This window comes from Coregonus clupeaformis, unplaced genomic scaffold (assembly GCF_020615455.1).
Source record: "Coregonus clupeaformis isolate EN_2021a unplaced genomic scaffold, ASM2061545v1 scaf1237, whole genome shotgun sequence".
In the NCBI taxonomy this organism is placed as follows: Eukaryota; Metazoa; Chordata; class Actinopteri; order Salmoniformes; family Salmonidae; genus Coregonus; species Coregonus clupeaformis.
In genome coordinates this window covers 87,566-110,081 of record NW_025534691.1, presented here as the reverse complement: position 1 = coordinate 110,081, position 22,516 = coordinate 87,566, and the positions used below count along the sequence as shown (strand labels likewise).

At 46.1% G+C, this 22,516-nt stretch overlaps 1 protein-coding gene across 1 annotated transcript; it reads right to left on the bottom strand.

Moving 5' to 3' along the window:
* Positions 1-8,133: 8,133 nt before the first annotated feature.
* LOC123486493 (loricrin-like) lies at positions 8,134-9,621 on the bottom strand. The gene has a single exon (XM_045217808.1). The coding sequence runs from the start codon at positions 9,619-9,621 to the stop codon at positions 8,134-8,136; it is 1,488 nt and encodes a 495-aa protein (XP_045073743.1).
* Positions 9,622-22,516: the final 12,895 nt, after the last annotated feature.

Below are 22,516 nucleotides of genomic sequence, written 5' to 3'. Positions count from 1 at the left end.
TACTACAGCACTGATCAGGTTAGACTAGGTTACTACAGCACTGATCAGGTTAGACTAGGTTACTACAGCACTGATCAGATTAGACTAGGTTACTACAGCACTGATCAGGATAGACTAGGTTACTACAGCACTGATCAGCTTAGACTAGGTTACTACAGCACTGATCAGGTTAGACTAGGTTACTACAGCACTGATCAGGTTAGACTAAATTAGACTAGGTTACTACAGCACTGATCAGGTTAGACTAAATTAGACTAGGTTACTACAGCACTGGTCAGGTTAGACTAAATTAGACTAGGTTACTACAGCACTGATCAGGTTAGACTAAATTAGACTAGGTTACTACAGCACTGATCAGGTTAGACTAAATTAGACTAGGTTACTACAGCACTGATCAGGTTAGACTAGGTTACTACAGCACTGATCAGGTTAGACTAAATTAGACTAGGTTACTACAGCACTGATCAGATTAGACTAGGTTGCTACAGCACTGATCAGGTTAGACTAGGTTACTACAGCACTGATCAGGTTAGACTAAATTAGACTAGGTTACTACAGCACTGGTCAGGTTAGACTAAATTAGACTAGGTTACTACAGCACTGATCAGGTTAGACTAAATTAGACTAGGTTACTACAGCACTGATCAGGTTAGACTAGGTTACTACAGCACTGATCAGGTTAGACTAGGTTACTACAGCACTGATCAGATTAGACTAAATTAGACTAGGTTACTACAGCACTGATCAGATTAGACTAAATTAGACTAGGTTACTACAGCACTGATCAGATTAGACTAGGTTACTACAGCACTGGTCAGGTTAGACTACATTAGACTAGGTTACTACAGCACTGATCAGATTAGACTAAATTAGACTAGGTTACTACAGCACTGGTCAGGTTAGACTACATTAGACTAGGTTACTACAGCACTGATCAGGTTAGACTGGGGTACTACAGCACTGATCAGGTTAGACTAGGTTACTACAGCACTGATCAGGTTAGACTAAATTGGACTAGGTTACTACAGCACTGATCAGGTTAGACTAAATTAGACTAGGTTACTACAGCACTGATCAGATTAGACTAAATTAGACTAGGTTGCTACAGCACTGATCAGGTTAGACTGAGGTTACTACAGCACTGATCAGGTTAGACTAAATTAGACTAGGTTACTACAGCACTGATCAGGTTAGACTAGGTTACTACAGCACTGATCAGGTTAGACTAAATTAGACTAGGTTACTACAGCACTGATCAGGTTAGACTAGGTTACCACAGCACTGACCAGGTTAGACTAGGTTACTACAGCACTGATCAGGATAGACTAAATTAGACTAGGTTACTACAGCACTGGTCAGATTAGACTAAATTAGACTAGGTTACTACAGCACTGATCAGGTTAGACTAAATTAGACTAGGTTACTACAGCACTGATCAGGTTAGACTAGGTTACTACAGCACTGATCAGATTAGACTAGGTTACTACAGCACTGATCAGGATAGACTAGGTTACTACAGCACTGATCAGGTTAGACTAGGTTACTACAGCACTGATCAGGTTAGACTAGGTTACTACAGCACTGATCAGATTAGACTAGGTTACTACAGCACTGATCAGGATAGACTAGGGTTACTACAGCACTGATCAGCTTAGACTAGGTTACTACAGCACTGATCAGGTTAGACTAGGTTACTACAGCACTGATCAGGTTAGACTAAATTAGACTAGGTTACTACAGCACTGATCAGGTTAGACTAAATTAGACTAGGTTACTACAGCACTGGTCAGGTTAGACTAAATTAGACTAGGTTACTACAGCACTGGTCAGGTTAGACTAAATTAGACTAGGTTACTACAGCACTGATCAGGTTAGACTAAATTAGACTAGGTTACTACAGCACTGATCAGGTTAGACTAAATTAGACTAGGTTACTACAGCACTGATCAGGTTAGACTAGGTTACTACAGCACTGATCAGGTTAGACTAAATTAGACTAGGTTACTACAGCACTGATCAGATTAGACTAGGTTACTACAGCACTGATCAGGTTAGACTAGGTTACTACAGCACTGATCAGGTTAGACTAAATTAGACTAGGTTACTACAGCACTGGTCAGGTTAGACTAAATTAGACTAGGTTACTACAGCACTGATCAGGTTAGACTAAATTAGACTAGGTTACTACAGCACTGATCAGGTTAGACTAGGTTACTACAGCACTGATCAGGTTAGACTAGGTTACTACAGCACTGATCAGATTAGACTAAATTAGACTAGGTTACTACAGCACTGATCAGATTAGACTAAATTAGACTAGGTTACTACAGCACTGATCAGATTAGACTAGGTTACTACAGCACTGGTCAGGTTAGACTACATTAGACTAGGTTACTACAGCACTGATCAGATTAGACTAAATTAGACTAGGTTACTACAGCACTGGTCAGGTTAGACTACATTAGACTAGGTTACTACAGCACTGATCAGATTAGACTAAATTAGACTAGGTTACTACAGCACTGATCAGATTAGACTAAATTAGACTAGGTTACTACAGCACTGGTCAGGTTAGACTAAATTAGACTAGGTTACTACAGCACTGATCAGGTTAGACTAGGTTACTACAGCACTGATCAGATTAGACTAGGTTACTACAGCACGGATCAGATTAGACTAAATTAGACTAGGTTACTACAGCACTGATCAGGTTAGACTAGGTTACTACAGCACTGATCAGGTTAGACTAAATTAGACTAGGTTACTACTGCACTGGTCAGGTTAGACTAGGTTACTACAGCACTGATCAGATTAGACTAGGTTACTACAGCACGGATCAGATTAGACTAAATTAGACTAGGTTACTACAGCACTGATCAGGTTAGACTAAATTAGACTAGGTTACTACAGCACTGTTCAGACCAGACTAAATTAGACTAGGTTACTACAGCACTGATCAGATTAGACTAGGTTACTACAGCACTGATCAGATTAGACTAGGTTCCTACAGCACTGTTCAGACCAGACTAAATTAGACTAGGTTATTACAACACTGATTAGATTAGACTCAATTAGACTAGGACCCCCCTCGTCGTACTACTAATAATAACATTTCAGCTGGAGTTTTGACTTCCTCCATTTCAGCTGGAGTTTTGACTTCCTACATTTCAGCAGGAGTTTTGACTTCCTCCATTTCAGCTGGAGTTTTGACTTCCTCCATTTCAGCTGGAGTTTTGACTTCCTCCATTTCAGCTGGAGTTTTGACTTCCTCCATTTCCTCCTTCTAGTTCCAAAGAGAGGGATAGCACAAGACTTGAAAAGCAAAAAGAAACACAAAACATAACAGTATTAATAATGTGTTAAGCTATGCATAATTATATATATGCAAGTAAAAACCTCAGTTTAATAACATGACTATTCCCATTCTCTCCTAGCCTGACTATACCTTGGGGATACTTTTCTGCAGGGTTCCACAAAAATGAAGGCCCTAAAAAAAACTCCTTGTGCTTTCACCCAGGCCAAAGGTTACAAAAAAAGTGATCTAATGCCATATTATTTTCACTTCGCTCACCATCTACTTCGTCTTCCATGGCCACCCGATATACACTTTTTTTTATTAATTTTTTTGGGGTCATTTAGCAGATGCTCTTATCCAGAGCGACTTACAGGAGCAATTAGGGTTAAGTGCCTTGCTCAAGGGCACATCGACAGATTTTTCACCTAGTCGGCTTGGGGATTAGAACCAGCGACCTATCGGTTACTGGCACAACGCTCTTAACCACTAAGCTACCTGCCGCCCTTTGACCTTTATCAACTTGAACTCATCTTGAGGCAAATCAGCACTGTATGTACGTTTCAACATCAATGCCTTCAGAAGGTGATATCCCAGCAATGCTACCACGGTAACCCCTGCTACCATTAACACTGCCCATGATACGTACTTCAAGATACCCCTAATTTGCGCCGTAGTGCAGCTCCATGCTGTTACTATAGCTACCACGGTAACCCCTGCTACCATTAACACTGCCCATGATACCCCTAATTTGCGCCGTAGTCCAGCTCCATGCTGTTACTATAGCACCCTCCACCCCTACTACTGCTCCTTCCGTTACTGTCCCTGTAGCTGTAAAGCTTCCCGGCACTGAGTCCCCTGTAGCTCAGCTGGTAGAGCACGGCGCTTGGTCCCCTGTAGCTCAGCTGGTAGAGCACGGCGCTTGGTCCTCTGTAGCTCAGCTGGTAGAGCACGGCGCTTGGTCCTCTGTAGCTCAGCTGGTAGAGCACGGCGCTTGGTCCTCTGTAGCTCAGCTGGTAGAGCACGGCGCTTGGTCCTCTGTAGCTCAGCTGGTAGAGCACAGCGCTTGGTCCTCTGTAGCTCAGCTGGTAGAGCACGGCGCTTGTAACGCCAGGGTAGTGGGTTCGATCCCCGGGACCACCCATATGCAAAAATGTATGCGCACATGACTGTAAGTCGCTTTGGATAAAAGTGTCTGCTAAACCGCATTTATTATTATTATTATAATAATAAAAAACTCTTTGGTCTTGGCCATAGTGGAGTTTGGAGTGTGACTGTTTGAGGTTGTGGACAGGTGTCTTTTATACTGATAACAAGTTCAAACAGGTGCCATTAATACAGGTAACGAGTGGAGGACAGAGGAGCCTCTTAAAGAAGAAGTTACAGGTCTGTGAGAGCCAGAAATCTTGCTTGTTTGTAGGTGACCAAATACTTATTTTCCACCATAATTTGCAAATAAATTCATTAAAAATCCTACAATGTGATTTTCTGGATTTCTTTTTCTCATTTTGTCTGTCATAGTTGACGTGTACCTATGATGAAAATTACAGGCCTCTCTCATCTTTTTAAGTGGGAGAACTTGCACAATTGGTGGCTGACTAAATACTTTTTTCCCCCACTGTATATATATCCACAGTAAAAACAAGTCCTATATCGACATAACCTAAAAGGTCACTCAGCAAGGAAGAAGCCACTGCTCCAAAACCGCCATAAAAAAGTCAGACTAAGGTTGGGAACTGCACATGAGGACAAAGATCGTACTTTTTGGAGAAATGTCCTCTGGTCTGATGAAACAAAAATAGAACTGTTTGGCCATAATGACCATCGTTATGTTTGGAGGAAAAGGGGAAGGCTTGCTAGCCGAAGAACACCATCCCAACCGTGGTCCTCTGTAGCTCAGCTGGTAGAGCACGGCGCTTGTAACGCCAAGGTAGTGGGTTCGATCCCCGGGACCACCCATACACAAAAAAAAAAACAAAAAAAAAAAACATGTATGACTGTAAGTCTCTTTGGATAAAAGCGTCTGTTAAATGGCATATTATAAATAAAATAAGCACGGTGGTGGCAGCATCATGCTGTGGGGGTGCTTTGCTGCAGGAGGGACTGGTGCACTTCACAAAATATATGGCATCATGAGGAAGGAAAATTATGTGGATATATTGAAGCAACATCTCAAGACATCAGTCAGGAAGTTAAAGCTTGGTTCCAAATGGACAATGACCCCAAGCATTCTTCCAAAGTTGTAGCAAAATGGCTTAAGGACAACAAAGTCAAGGTATTGGAGTGGCCATCACAAAGCCCTGACCTCAATCCTATAGAAAATTGGTGGGCAGAACTGAAAAAGCGTGTGCGAGCAAGGAGGCCTACAAACCTGACTCAGTTACATCAGCTCTGTCAGGAGGAATGGGCCAAAATTCACCCAACTTATTGTGGGAAGTTTGTGGAAGGCTACCCGAAGTGTTTGACCCAAGTTAAACAATTTAAAGGCAATGCTACCAAATACTAATTGAGTGTATGTAAACTTCTGACCCACTGGGAATGTGATGAAAGAAATAAAAGCTGAAATAAATCATTCTCTCTACTATTATTCTGACATTTCACATTCTTAAAATAAAGTGGTGATCCTAACTGACCTAAGACAGGGAATTTTTACTAGGATTAAATGTCAGGAATTGTGAAAAACAGAGTTTAAATGTATTTGGCTAAGGTGTATGTAAACTTCCGACTTCAACTGTATCTAACTCATTCTGTCTTGTCCATTTTCCCACCAGTGCACCAGCAGCATGAGAGACGTTTGGACGTGATCTCTCTCCATGCTCACTGGCTCGGACTCAGGTCTCCGTAGAAGTGGTGAAAGCCAAGGTCGTAGTGAACGCCGTTGTCTCCATTACTTCAGCCGGTTAGAGTTAACAGTTAACACTGTTCTCACTCAAATTATTCCTTCCATGCATCTAGATACGATCTCAAATCAAATGAAATTTTATTTGTCACATGCGCCAAATACAACAATGAAACGCTTACTGACAAGCCCTTAACCAACAATTCAGTTCAAGAAATAGAGTTAAGAAAATATTTACTAAGTAAACTAAAGTAAAAAAATTTACACAATAAAATAACAATAACGAGGCTATATACAGGGGGGTACCGGTACCGAGTCAATGTGCGGGGGTACAGGTTAGTCGAGGTAATTTGTACATGTAGGTAGGGGTAAAGTGACTATGCATAGATAATAAACAGCGAGTAGCAGCAGTGTAAAAACAAAGGGTCAATGTAAATAGTCCGGGTAGCCATTTGATTAACGGTTCAGCAGTCTTATGGCTTGGGGGTAGAAGCTGTTAAGGAGCTTTTTGGACCTAGACTTGGCGCTCCGGTACCGCCTGCCATGCGGTAGCAGAGAGAACAGTCTATGACTTGGGTGACTGGTGTCTTTGACAATCCTCTGGTGTGGACAAAATCAACATGGATACGTGGACGCACGGTCTAGTCAGTTAGACATGGAGGCCTTCCTCTCTCCACCGAGTCTAACAATTTACTCCCGTACTTGATTGGTCTCTCTTTTTCCCATGATTTTGCGTAACCACCGCACTACAATGCCCTTCTTATTCATGAACAACATTTTAAAAGGTCATTTTAGGTTTGTTAACCCCAATGCTGTCGCTTGACAGAATTGCTTTTTCAAAACTCTACAAACAATTTCTCACAATATTAACTCCACTCTAATTTATCCTTTCGTCAATTCTATAAATCTATTTCAGAATAAGACGGAATAAAGTGTCTCACGAGATTAAAACCCCCCCATGTTTTTCTGAGTTTGTAAGGCCGTGCCAGTTTTAACTTGTTACCTTTTAGAATCCATTCCTCTTGCATTTCGCATAGATTCTTCCAACCCCAAAATTGGTTCCACACCCGTCGCCATGTAACATTATCCGGGTATTGTTACTGGTCCTATGGTCAGAGACATGGGTAGTAGTCTGCCCCTGTTACCCTGCTTAATGTAATGCTTTTTCCTGTCGTAAATGTAGCCTATTTCGAGCTCCGTTTCCCCGCTACACTCACTCTTCCAATGACCAACGGCCCCCACAGCTAAAACAGGGCTCTGACGCTCTGCACCTTGGGACCGATTCACTGCCATTGCCATTTGTCTTACCTTGGCCATTAAAACCACTGTTAGTGACTTTCACTGTGGCTGTATTAACCACACACACAGCTGCGAAGTGAGCGGAATTAGATTCCACTCTCAAAGCCTCCTGTACTATCTCATCCTAGTGAACATGTTGGTCCACTACCCCCCCACAGTAGCCGTTTTGATAACAGGTTTCAGACCTGCCAACCAAGCAGACTTACAAATTCTATTAATGTACTCCACATACCCAGTCCTCTCTATGCTGAGTACATCTACAAATGTTGTTAATGTCAGGGCGGACCAAAATACTTCCAATAGCTGTCACAAATAGTTCAATTTGTTCCTGCGAGGTTGCTGGATCACATGATCTCAACCCGTGTTCCATTTGTTCCTGCGAGGTTGCTGGATCGCATGATCTCAACCCGTGTTCCATTTGTTCCTGCGAGGTTGCTGGATCGCATGATCTCAACCCGTGTTCCATTTGTTCCTGCGAGGTTGCTGGATCGCATGATCTCAACCCGTGTTCCATTTGTTCCTGCGAGGTTGCTGGATCGCATGATCTCAACCCGTGTTCCATTTGTTCCTGCGAGGTTGCTGGATCGCATGATCTCAACCCGTGTTCCATTTTGTTCCTGTGAGGTTGCTGGATCACATGATCTCAACCCGTGATGCTATTTTTCCTCTGTATAAAGAGGGATGTAGTGGAGACATGACCTGTTTAGCGCTTCGGTACCGCGTGTTTAGCCTGGGATACATTATATGTGAACGGTGGGGAAGTGGGGAGAGCATAACCCCCCCCTACATGGTGTCCTGATACTGCTGGAAGGCCCCCCCCCACATGGTGTCCTGATACTGCTGGAAGGCCCCCCACATGGTGTCCTGATACTGCTGGAAGCCCCCCCACATGGTGTCCTGATACTGCTGGAAGGCCCCCCACATGGTGTCCTGATACTGCTGGAAGCCCCCCACATGGTGTCCTGATACTGCTGGAAGGCCCCCACATGGTGTCCTGATACTGCTGGAAGGCCCCCCACATGGTGTCCTGATACTGCTGGAAGGCCCCCCCACATGGTGTCCTGATACTGCTGGAAGGCCCCCACATGGTGTCCTGATACTGCTGGAAGCCCCCCCACATGGTGTCCTGATACTGCTGGAAGGCCCCCCACATGGTGTCCTGATACTGCTGGAAGGCCCCCCCACATGGTGTCCTGATACTGCTGGAAGGCCCCCCACATGGTGTCCTGATACTGCTGGAAGGCCCCCACATGGTGTCCTGATACTGCTGGAAGGCCCCCCCACATGGTGTCCTGATACTGCTGGAAGGCCCCCCACATGGTGTCCTGATACTGCTGGAAGGCCCCCCCCACATGGTGTCCTGATACTGCTGGAAGGCCCCCCACATGGTGTCCTGATACTGCTGGAAGGCCCCCCACATGGTGTCCTGATACTGCTGGAAGCCCCCCACATGGTGTCCTGATACTGCTGGAAGGCCCCCCCACATGGTGTCCTGATACTGCTGGAAGGCCCCCACATGGTGTCCTGATACTGCTGGAAGGCCCCCCCCACATGGTGTCCTGATACTGCTGGAAGGCCCCCCCACATGGTGTCCTGATACTGCTGGAAGGCCCCCCCACATGGTGTCCTGATACTGCTGGAAGGCCCCCCCCCACATGGTGTCCTGATACTGCTGGAAGGCCCCCCCCACATGGTGTCCTGATACTGCTGGAAGGCCCCCCCACATGGTGTCCTGATACTGCTGGAAGGCCCCCCCCACATGGTGTCCTGATACTGCTGGAAGGCCCCCCACATGGTGTCCTGATACTGCTGGAAGGCCCCCCCACATGGTGTCCTGATACTGCTGGAAGGCCCCCCACATGGTGTCCTGATACTGCTGGAAGGCCCCCCACATGGTGTCCTGATACTGCTGGAAGGCCCCCCCACATGGTGTCCTGATACTGCTGGAAGGCCCCCCCACATGGTGTCCTGATACTGCTGGAAGGCCCCCCACATGGTGTCCTGATACTGCTGGAACCCCCCCACATGGTGTCCTGATACTGCTGGAAGGCCCCCCACATGGTGTCCTGATACTGCTGGAAGGCCCCCCACATGGTGTCCTGATACTGCTGGAAGGCCCCCCACATGGTGTCCTGATACTGCTGGAAGGCCCCCACATGGTGTCCTGATACTGCTGGAACCCCCCCCACATGGTGTCCTGATACTGCTGGAAGGCCCCCCCCCACAGTCATGGTTCTTTTCATCTAATTCATGAGCCCTTCTGCTATTTCAATTTTTTTTATTAGTTGCCTCATACTTGTCAGTCGTCTGGACAACATGACCCTGCATATCTTTTTAATTTGATATTTATCATTCTACTCTTCTGTTGATAAAACATCAAAGCGCTTGTTTATTGAGCTTGTGATTTCTCGTTGACGTCATGGTGCACACCACAACATCAGTTATTATATTTGATTTGAATTTTCCATCAGTAGGGAAATGCTACCCAATTTTATCCATGATTGGATTTTTTTTCTCCATATTCGAGAACAAATTGGTAGAATTCTCTTGCTCTTCTTTTAGCACCTCTGTGGCTTTTCTATATTGCCTCTTCTATTCCCACTTTTAGGGGAGTGTCAGAAACCACGGATACCATTTCAATGGTGGTTATTTTCCGCGCCTCTCTCGACGGTGTCCAGAGTGTTTAGATTTCCTCTAATATATGCCAATTTTCCAAGGTAGTGATACCCACATCCCCAGAGAGTAGTCATGGTATCTGTGTGTTCCGTTCTCCCCTCGGGTGTGGTTCGTCAGAGGAGGACACGTAAATGCCTGCGCACACAAGGTAAACTAGATGGATGGGGAAGAAAATGTGGCGTGTAATGAACTGAAATAACCAGACACAACAACCAGAACTCAATGTTAGCCCTCGGGGGACATTTAGTAAGGTACTTAAGCAAAAATAAATATACAACACCCATTAAGAAACAGTAATAAAACAAAAAACCAATCAAACAAACCAAGGAAGGTAAGAGAAGGGAATGTTTGGGAACGGGGTCCAAGTAATGAAAATAAACAAAAAGGTCCCTCCGCTTCTACACACCTAATCCTTCCTATCACACTCTAAGCCCTAAACAGCTTTCCTACCTGTTACCACAAATACAGGGGTGACACCCGCCCGGCTAACCTAGTGTGTAAAACAGTGGGTTATCTACGTGTGAATGTACACCCATGGGCAGAACTACCTTTCCCTTCTCCAGGACCCAGGGAGGGTGGAGTACATCAGGAGGACCGGCTGGAACACGAACAAAGATAAATTAAAACAACCAATAACCAAATCCTCAAACCGCCAAACAACAAGTGTCCCCTCTCTCTCCTCTCTCTCTCTCTCTCTCTCTCTCTCTCTCTCTCTCTCTCTCTCTCTCTCTCTCTCTCCCTCTCTCTCTCTCTCCCTCCCTCTCTCTCTCTCTCTCTCTCTCTCTCTCTCTCTCTCTCTCTCTCTCTCTCTCTCTCTCTCCCTCTCTCTCCTCTCCCCTCTCTCTCTCCTCTCTCTCTCACACGGCAATCAGTTTATACTCTCGTCAATCAACTACAGCTGCCAGGACTCCGGACCGAAGCCACGCCCACCATCGTCAGCCGCAACTCAGCACACCTGTAATAACCAGAACACACAAACACAGGGAAAAGAGGGAGAAAGAGAAACACGTCACACTGTGTGTTTTAATTGGTCTCTTGACCTGATACCTTGTATTGGAACCAATACTGAAGCATCTGCCCGTTTACTGCTGGAGAATACAGGAGACCTAATGTCTTGTACTGGTGTCACGCTTCAAATATCACTGTTGTTGACAGCACACATTACCAAAATGATTCACAGTTGTCTTCCTATTTCCACATCATCTGTCACGGTTCCCCGCCCCAACAGGGCGTAAACCAACCTGTCTCCTTATTGCTGCTGCTAATACACACAAATCACATTCAAACAACGTTCTAATATCCTTTTCCAACCATGGATGAGGCCCTCCTCCGGAACGTATAGGCAACCTTCTATCACCATCCACATTACCTCCATTTGGTCCTTCTCCGTGGACTACTCCTCTGCAACCTACCGTACTAGTACACAAGCATGACAATTTATACACACACACACACACACACACACACACACACACACACACACACACACACACTCCAAGGCCTCAAGGACACCACGGCTGGGCTTTCACCTTTACCAGTCAAGTAGGGAACCAACCCCAATCGGGATCTATCCCCTAGGACTTACCCTCTGCAGGTACCAGCCTGCTCGGGCTTACCTTCCGGGACTTACCATATTCCATAAATCTACGACCGGTTGTAATACAATGGGACTACTGAATAAGCTCAGGCTTTCTAAGTCCGTATCCTATAAATTGGTTCAGCCTACGACTCTCGTCTCCCCAAGATGTCAGAATGAGGGGTAGCTGGTGTAGGAACTGGGCCTGCCTTGTTTTTTGGTGCCGGCTCCTGTTTTCACCGATTCTGACTCTTTACTTTGACTGTAGATCGCGGTGAATCTTGCCGACAACACCAACACGTTAGTTTTTCACTCTGTTTGTCAGAACATAACGGACAACTAGTCAAAGCTCAAACCAAGTTTATTCACCCACTGGGTCAAACTGCTGAAAAGACAAAAGACATGTTTCCACCAGCACAAGTATTTATGGTCTCCTCCTTGCTCCCTTTAAACACTACATCTTTGTTGCTAGGCAGGAAGTTAAGTGATGTGTATAATAAAACTGTTCCTTCTCCCTTCATGTGACCTGACCTGACCTGGGCCCTCATTCCTCACTAATCCACAGCTATCCAACCTTATCTGTGACCCCAACCATGTGATGTGCCTTTTCCCTTATTAACTTTCCTGACCCCTACTTCTTATCCACCCTCCATTGACCCCACCATATACATTCCTCATACATGTAATCATTAACTTCTAATATAGCAAGTATTTTCAAACTAGAACCCAACATCTAGGTTAGGCTATCAATCATTCACATTTATTTATAGAGCTCTTTTTACAACAGCAGTTGTCACAAAAGTGTTTACACAGAAACCGAGACTAAAACCCCAGAGAGCAAGCAAAGCAATGCAGATGTAGAGGTGGTCCTCTGTAGCTCAATTGGTAGAGCATGGCGCTTGTAACGCCAGGGTAGTGGGTTCGATCCCCGGGACCACCCATACGTAAAAATGTATGCGCACATGACTGTAAGTCGCTTTGGATAAAAGCGTCTGCTAAATGGCATATTATATATTATAGAGACACGGTGGCTAGGAAAACTCCCTAGAAAGGAAGAAACCTAGAGAGCAACCAGGCTCTGAGGGGTGGCCAGTCCTCTTCTGGCTGTACTGGGTAGAGAGGAACCAGGCTCTGAGGGGTGGCCAGTCCTCTTCTGGCTGTACTGGGTAGAGAGGAACCAGGCTCTGAGGGGTGGCCAGTCCTCTTCTGGCTGTACTGGGTAGAGAGGAACCAGGCTCTGAGGGGTGGCCAGTCCTCTTCTGGCTGTACTGGGTAGAGAGCAACCAGGCTCTGAGGGGTGGCCAGTCCTCTTCTGGGTGTGTTCCGTATGGCTCAGTTGGTAGAGAATGGTGCTTGCAACGCCAGGGTTGTGGGTTTGATTCCCATGTGGGACGAGTACAGAAAATGTATGCACTCACTACTGTAAATGTGAAATGGCGGTGCCGGGTGGAGATTATGAGAGTACAAGGCCAGATCATTTTAAGATGTTCAAACGTTCATAGAAGATCAGCAGCGTCAGATAATAATCCCAGTGGTTATAGAGGTTGCAAGAGGTCAGCACCTCGGGAGATAATGTCAGTTGGATTTTCATAGCCGAGCATTCAGAGGTCAAGACAGCATGTGCAAGGTGGGGGGTCTGGTGAACACGTCAGGTTTCCAAAGCCGCAGGCAGAACAGCAGAAACTGGATCAGCAGCACGACCAGTTGGACTGGGGACAGGGACAGCCAGGATTTGCCAGGACAGATGGTCATAGGGCTCAGGTCCTCTGGGAGGGGAGAGAGAGAGATGGGAGAATTAGAGGGTGCATATCTAAGAACACACAAGACGCCAGATAAAACAGGAGAATTACACAAGACTGACCCTAGCCCCCCGACACACCAGATATAACAGACTGACCCTAGCCCCCCGACACACCAGATTTAACAGACTGACCCTAGCCCCCCGACACATAGACTATTGCAGCATAGATACAGGAGACTGAGATGGGGCGGTTGGGATACACTGTGGCCCTGTACAAAGTTATCCCTGGACAGGGACAACCAGACAGGATATAACCCTAACCACTTGGTCAAAGCACAGCCCCCACACCACTAAAGGGATATCAACAGGCCACTAACTTATTACCCTGAGACAAGGCCGAGTATAGCCCACATAGATCTCCCCACCGCATGAGGCCGAGGACAGGAGGGATGGAAGAGCGTGAGCAAAAAGGTGAATCAGCCCCCATAATACAGTCAGAGGCAGAGAATCCCAGTGGTGATAGGGGAGCCGGCCAGGCAGAGACAGCAAGGGAGGTTCATCACTCCAGTGCCTTGCCGTTTACCTTCGCACCCCTGGGCCAGACTACATTCAATCATAGGACGTACTGGGCCCCGTGTAGCTCAGTTGGTAGAGCATTGCGCTTGCAACGCCAGGGTTGTGGGTTCGTTTCCCACGGAGGGCCAGTATGAAAATGTATGCACTCACTAACTGTAAGTCACTCTGGATAAGAGCATCTGCTAAATGACTAAAATGTAAAAATGATGAGTCTTCAGTAAAGACTTAAAGGTTGAGACCAAGTCGGCTTCTCTTAGATGGATCGGCAGAACATTCCATTAAAATGGAGATCTATAGAAGAAAGCCCTGCCTCCAGCTGTTTGCTTAGAAATTCTAGGGACAATAAGGAGGCCTGCTTCTTGTGACCGTAGCGTACGTGTAGGTATGTACGGCAGGACCTAATCGGAGAGATAGGTAGGAACAAGTCCATGTAATGCTTTGTAGGTTAGCAGTAAAACCTTGAAGTCAGCCCTAGCCTTAACAGGAAGCCAGTGTAGGGAGGTTAGCATTGAGGTAATATGATCACATTCTGGGGTTCTAGTCAAGATTCTAGCAGCCATATTTAGCACTAGCTGAAGTTTATTCAGTGCTTTATCCGGGTAGCTGCAGAGTAGAGCATTGCATTAGTCGAATCTTTAAGTGACAAAAGCATGGATTAGCTTTTTTGCATCAACATTTTGACAAAAAGTTTCAGATTTTTGCAATGTTACGAAGATGAAAAAAGGGTGCTCTTTAAATATGTTTTATATGTTCGTCGAAAGAGAGATCAGGGTCCAGAATAATTGTCACAATCGTCGAAGGAGGAGGACCAAGGCGCAGCGTTGAAGGTGAACATGCTTTTTTATTAATAGTGATTACACGAACAAAAACAACAAACGATAACGTGACGTCTACGGTCTAACACAAACCACACTGGAACAAGATCCCACAAACACTGTGGGAAAACTGGCTGCTTAAGTATGGTTCTCAATCAGAGACAACAAGCAACAGCTGATACACGTTACCTCTGATTGAGAACCACACTGGCCAACATAGAAATACAACTGACTAGAACAGAAACACATGAAAACTCACACCCTGGCTCAACATACTAGAGTCCCCAGAGCCAGGGCGTGACAGTACCCCCAAAGGCGCGGACTCCGACCGCGCCAACCAAACACCACAGGGGGAGGGACCGGGTGGGCACTCCGCCTTGGCGGCGGATCCGGCTCCGGGCATGATCCCCACCCCTCTCTAACCCCCAAAGTACCCCTGGTCCGGTCTGGCCCTGCTGGCCGGAGCTGGACTGAACACTGGTGGAGCGGATTGCTCTAGCTCCGGCGTGGAGCAGCTTACCGGTACCGACCAGGCACCGGTGGAACAGGCACGGGCTGTGCCGGACTGACGCACGCACACCACTGGCTTGGTGTGGGGAGCAGGAACAGGCCGAGCCGGGCTGGCGACGGCACCATAGGCTTGGTGCGGGGAGCAGGAGCGGGCCGGACCGGGCTGACGACGCGCACCACTGACTTGGTGCAGAGAGCAGGAATGGACCGGGCCGGGCTGGCGACATGCACCATAGGCTTGGTGCGGGGAGCAGGAACAGGCCGGACCGGGCTGACGAAGCGCACCATAGGCTTGGTAGAGGGGAGCAGGAACAGGCCGGGTCGGGCTGGCGACGCGCACCATAGGCTTGGTGCGGGGAGCAGGAACGGGCCGGACCGGGCTGACGAAGCGCACCACTGACTTGGTGCGGGGAGCAGGAGCGGGCCAGGCCGGTCTGGCGACGCGCACCATAGGCTTGGTGCGGGGAGCAGGAACAGGCCGGGCCGGGCTGACGACACGCACCACAGGCTCGATGCGAGGAACAGGAACAGGCCGGACCATACTGGGGACACACACCACTGGCCCTACGTAGGGACCAGGAACGGGCCGGACCGGACTGCACACCCCAGTACCTCTCGCCGTGCCTCTACACTTTCCCTCTCCTCTGTGACCAGTGGCCCCCTTAACCTGGCGGCCTCTTCTGCAAACCCGCTGGACCGCTCCATCGCGGCCTCCTGCTGCCCCGTCGTCCACGGCGTGAGCCCCCCCCTAAATTTCTGGGGGTCTCTCCTCCCCGTGGGCCAGGCCTCTATAGTTCTCGCCCAACTCTCGCTCTTCTGCTTCCAACTCCAGCCTCTCTCCTCCTCACATGGCTTGACCCAGTCGAGACTCTTCCTCCACTGCTCCCAAGTCCACCCTCTCTGCTCTTCACTAGGCTTGACCCAGTCGAGGTTGCCACGGAGATCCGCTAGCGATTCCCCTGGCGATGGCTCCTGGACACGCTGCTTGGTCCAGTTTTGGTGGGATCTTCTGTCACGATCGTCGAAGGAGGAGGACCAAGGCGCAGCGTTGAATGCAAACATATTTATTTAATCTGAAAGATAACACGAACAAAGCAACAAAACGATAACGTGACGTCCTTAGCTCAAACACAACCTACTAGGAACACGGAACAAGATCCCACAAACACTGAGGGAAAACAGACTGTTTAAATATGGTTCCCAATCAGAGACAACCAGCAACAGCTGACACTCGTTGCCTCTGATTGGGAACCACTCTGGCCAACATAGAAATACAAGACCTAGAATGGAAAACAAAGAGCACAAAACATAGACTCTACACACCCTGGCTCAACATAAAATAGTCCCTAGAGCCAGGGCGTGACAATAATGCTGAGTCCTTCACAGTTTTATTTTAGACGACTGTACAACCATCGAGATTCATTTTCAGATCAGACAGCAGATCTCTCTATTTCTAGGGACCTAGAACTAGCATCTCTGTTTTGTCTGAGTTTAAAAGTAAAAAAAAAAAAAATCTGCCATCCACTTCCTTATGTCTGAAACACAGGCTTCCAGGGTAGGCAATTTTGGGGCTTCACCATGTTTTATCAAAATGTAGAGCTGTATGTTGTCTGCATAGCAGTGAAAGTTGACATTGTGTATCCGAATGTCATCACCAAGAGGTAAAATAGTTAGTGAAAACAATAGTGGTCCTAGAACGGAACCTTGAGGAACACCGAAACGTACCATTGATTTGTCAGAGGATAAACCATACAAAAAGACGAACTGATACCTTTCCGACAGATTGGATCTAAACCAGACAAGAACTTGTCCGCGTAGACCAATTACAGTTTCCAATCTTTCCAAAAAAAAGTGATGATAGATGGTGTCGAAAGCAGCACTAAGGTCTGGGGGTGAGTACCCATCTAAATTCAGACATCAAGATCCTAACACTAACCCTGGGGGTGAGTACCCATCTAAATTCAGACATCAAGATCCTAACACTAACCTTGGGGGTGAGTACCCATCTAAATTCAGACATCAAGATCCTAACACTAACCTTGGGGGTGAGTACCAATCTAAATTCAGACATCAAGATCCTAACACTAACCTTGGGGGTGAGTACCAATCTAAATTCAGACATCAAGATCCTAACCCCAACCCTGTGGGTGAGTACCCATCTACATTCAGACATCAAGATCCTAACCCTAACCCTGTAGTTATATGCTGTGCTAACCCTAATCAATCAATCAATCAAATTTATTTATAAAGCCCTTTTTACATCAGCAGATGTCACAAAGTGCTATACAGAAATCCAGCATAAAACCCCAAACAGCAAGCAATGCAGATGTAGAAGCACGGTGGCTAGGAAAAACTCCCTAGAAAGGCAGAAACCTAGGAAGAAACCTAGAGAGGAACCAAGCTCTGAGGGGTGGCCAGTCCCCTTCTAGCTGTGCCGGGTGGAGATTATAACAGTACGTGGCCATTAAGTCCAGATTTTTCTCCAAGATGTTCAAATGTTCATAGATGACCAGCAGGGTCAAATAATAATCACAGTGGTTGTAGAGGTTGCAACAGGTAAGTACATCAGGAGTAAATGTCACGCAGCTTTTCATGCCGGGCATTTAGAGGTTGAAATACCAGGTGCAGCAGAGAGAGTGAGTTGAAAACAGCAGGTCTGGGATAAGGTAGCACGTCCGGTGAACAGGTCAGGGTTCCATAGCCGCAGGCAGAAGAGTGGAAACTGGAGCAGGTAGTCCTGAGGCATGGTCGTAGGGAGGGAGAGAGGGAGAGAGAGAGAATTAGAGGGAGCATACTTACATTCACACAGGACACCAGATAAGACAGGAGAATAACACCAGATATAACAGACTGACCCTAGCCCCCCGGCACATAGACTATTGCAGCATAGATACTGGAGGCTGAGACGGGGGGGTCGGGAGACACTGTGGCCCCGTCCGACGATACCCCCGTACAGGGCCAACCAGGCAGGATATAACCCCACCCACTTTGCCAAAGCACTGCCCCCACACCACTAGAGGGATATCAACAGACCACCAACCTACTACCCTGAGACAAGGCTGAGTATAGCCCACGAAGATCTCCTCCCTTACACGAGCCAGAGGGAGCGACAAACCGGACAGGAAGATCACGTCAGTGACTCAACCCACTCAAGTGACGCACCCCTCCTAGGGACGGCATGGAAGAGCACTAGTAAGCCAGTGACTCAGCCCCCGTAATAGGGTCAGAGGCAGAGAATCCTAATGGAGAGACAGGAACCGGCCAGGCAGAGACAGCAAGGGCGGTTTGTCGATCCAGAGTCTTTCCGTTCACCTTCGCACCCCTGAGCCAGACTACACTCAATCATAGGAGCTACTGAAGAGATGAGTTTTCAGTAAAGACTTAAAGGTCGAGACCGAGTCTGCGTCAGTCACATGGATAGACAGACCATTCCATAAAAATGGAGCTCTATAGAAGAAAGCCCTGCCTCCAGCTGTTTGCTTAGAAATTCTAGGGACAAAAAGGAGGCCTGCGTCTTGTGACCGTAGCGTACGTGTAGGTATGTACGGCAGGACCAAATCAGAGAGATAGGTAGGAGCATGTCTATGTAATGCTTTGTAGGTTAGCAGTAAAACCTTGAAATCAGCCCTAGCCTTAACAGGAAGCCAGTTTAGAGAGGCTAGCACTGGAGTAATATGATCAAATTCTTTGGTTCTAGTCAAGATTCTAGCAGCCGTGTTTAACACTAACTGAAGTGTATTTAGTGCTTTATCCGGGTAGCCGGAGAGTAGAGCATTGCAGTAGTCTAATCTAGAAGTGACAAAAGCATGGTTTAGCTTTTCTGCATCATTTTTGGACCAAACGTTTCTGATTTTTGCAATGTTACAAAGATGGAAAAAAGCTGTCCTTGAAATATTCTTGATATGTTCGTCAAAAGAGAGATCAGGGTCCAGAGTAACGCCGAGGTCCTTCACAGTTTTATTTGAGACGACTGTACAACCATCAAGATTAATTGTCAGCTCCAAGAGAAGATCTCTTTGTTTCTTGGGACCTAGAACAAGCATCTCTGTTTTGTCCGAGTTTAAAAGTAAAATACTTGCGGCCATCCACTTCCTTATGTCTGAAACACAGGCTTCCAGGGTAGGCAATTTTGGGGCTTCACCATGTTTCATCGAAATGTAGAGCTGTGTGTCGTCCGCATAGCAATGAAAGTTGACATTGTGTTTCCGAATGACATCACCAAGAGGTAAAATATATAGTGAAAACAATAGTGGTCCTAAAACAGAACCTTGAGGACAAACCATCCACAGAGACGAACTGATATCTTTCCGACATATAAGATCTAAACCATGCAAGAACTTGTCCGTGTAGACCTATTAAGGTTTCCAATCGCTCCAAAAGATTGTGGTGATCGATGGTGTCAAAAGCAGCACTAAGGTCTAGGAGCACGAGGACAGATGCAGAGCCTTGGTCTGACGCCATTAGAATGTAATTTACCACCTTCACGAGTGCAGTCTCAGTGCTATAATGGGGTCTAAAAACAGACTGAAGCATTTCGTATACATTATTTGTCTTCAGGAAGGCAGTGAGTTGCTGAGCAACAGCTTTTTCTAAAATGTTTGAGAGGAATGAAGATTCGATATAGGCCGATATTTGTATTTATTTTTTATCCGGGTCAAGGTTTGGCTTTTTCAAGAGAGGTTTTATTACTGCCACTTTTAGTGAGTTTGGTACACATCCAGTGGATAGGGAGCCATTTATTATGTTCAACATAGGAGGGCCAAGCACAGGAAGTAGCTCTTTCAGTAGTTGTGTTGGAATAGGGTCCAGTAGACAGCTGGAAGGTTTAGAGGCCATTGCTATTTTCGTGAATGTTTCAAGAGATACAGGATTAAAAAACTTGAGTGTTTCCATTGATCCAAGGTCCTGTCAGTTCTGTGCAGACTCAGGACAACTGATATTGGAGAGAACCAAACTCAAGGAGGAGTACGTAATTTGTTTTCTTTTTGTTGAAGAAGTTCATGGATTCATCACTGCTGAAGTGAAGGCCAACCTCACTTGTGGAATGCTGCTTTTTAGTTAGCTTTGCGAAAGTATCAAAAATACATTTTGAATTGCTCTTGTTCTCCTCAATTAGGTTGGAAAAATAGAATAATCGAGCAGCAGTGAGGGCTCTTCGATATTGCACCGTACTGCAAATTCCGTTCCAATTTTCTGGAAGCTTGCTTCATGGCTCGGGTATTTTCTGTATACCAAGGAGCTAGTTTCTTGTGACAATTTTTTGTTTGTTTTTAGCGATGTGACTGCATCTAGGGTATTACGCAAGGTTAAGTTTAGATCCTCAGTAAGGTGGTTAACTGATTTTTATACTCCGACGTTGAGTAGGTGGAGGGAGCCTGGAAAGGCATCAAGGAATCTTCAAAAGGCATCAAGGAATCTTCAGAATTGTTTGTTGTGATTGAAAACGTAATAAGATGGTGTTCCAATAGTCCAGAATTATAAGGAAAAACTTTTGGATCAACAATATCTATTCCACTGGACACAACTAGATCGAGGATATGATTGTGGCAATGCGTAGGTCCCGAGACATGTTGGATAAAACCCGATAGGAATTCAGGGAACTCAGTGAAGGAGGCTGTATACAACCCAGGAGGTAAACAGTAGCTGTACAAACTGATTGGGTAGGCTACAGAGATGTCATGACTAGAACCTCAAAAGACAAAGACATTTTAGCAACACGTCCGCCTTTGCGGGATGCGCGTGGGGATATGGTCACTAGTGTAACCAGGAGGAGAGGCCTCATGTAACTCAGTAAATTAATCAGGCTTAAACCATGTTTCAGCCAGGCCAGTTACATTAAGTTTATGATCAGTTATTGGTTCATTGACTATGACTACATTAGAAGGGATCTAACATTAAGTAGTCCTATTTTGAGTTGAGAGGTATTATCACAGTCTCTTTAAAAAATGACAGGGATGGAGGTCTTTATTCCAGTGAGATTGCTTAGGCTAGGTTACTACAGCGCTGATTAGGTTAGACTAGATTACTAAAGCACTCATCAGACCAGACTAAATTAGGCTAGGTTACTACATCACTGATCAGGTTAGACTAAATTAGACTAGGTTACTACAGCACTCATCAGACCAGACTAAATTAGGCTAGGTTACTACATCACTGATCAGGTTAGACTAGGTTACTACATCACTGATCAGGTTAGACTAGGTTACTACAGCGCTGATTAGGTTAGACTAGGGTACTACAGCACTCATCAGACCAGACTAAATTAGGCTAGGTTACTACATCACTGATCAGGTTAGACTAGGTTACTACAACACTGATCAGGTTAGGCTAGGGTACTACAGCACTGGTCAGGTTAGACTAGGTTACTACAGCACTGATCAGGTTAGACTAGGTTACTACAGCACTGATCAGGTTAGACTAAATTAGACTAGGTTACTACATCACTGATCAGGTTAGACTAGGTTATTACAGCACTGATCAGGTTAGACTAGGTTACTACATCACTGATCAGGTTAGACTAGGTTACTACAGCGCTGATTAGGTTAGACTAGGTTACTACATCACTGATCAGGTTAGACTAGGTTACTACAGCGCTGATTAGGTTAGACTAGGTTATTACAGCACTGATCAGGTTAGACTAGGTTACTACATCACTGATCAGGTTAGACTAGGTTACTACAGGGCTGATTAGGTTAGACTAGGTTACTACATCACTGATCAGGTTAGACTAGGTTACTACAGCGCTGATTAGGTTAGACTAGGTTACTACATCACTGATCAGGTTAGACTAGGTTACTACATCACTGATCAGGTTAGACTAGGTTACTACAGCACTGATCAGGTTAGACTAGGTTACTACATCACTGATCAGGTTAGACTAGGTTATTACAGCACTGATCAGGTTAGACTAGGTTACTACATCACTGATCAGGTTAGACTAGGTTACTACAGCGCTGATTAGGTTAGACTAGGATACTACAGCACTCATCAGACCAGACTAAATTAGGCTAGGTTACTACATCACTGATCAGGTTAGACTAGGTTACTACAACACTGATCAGGTTAGGCTAGGGTATTACAGCACTGGTCAGGTTAGACTAGGTTACTACAGCACTGATCAGATTAGACTAGGTTACTACAGCACTGATCAGGTTAGACTAAATTAGACTAGGTTACTACATCACTGATCAGG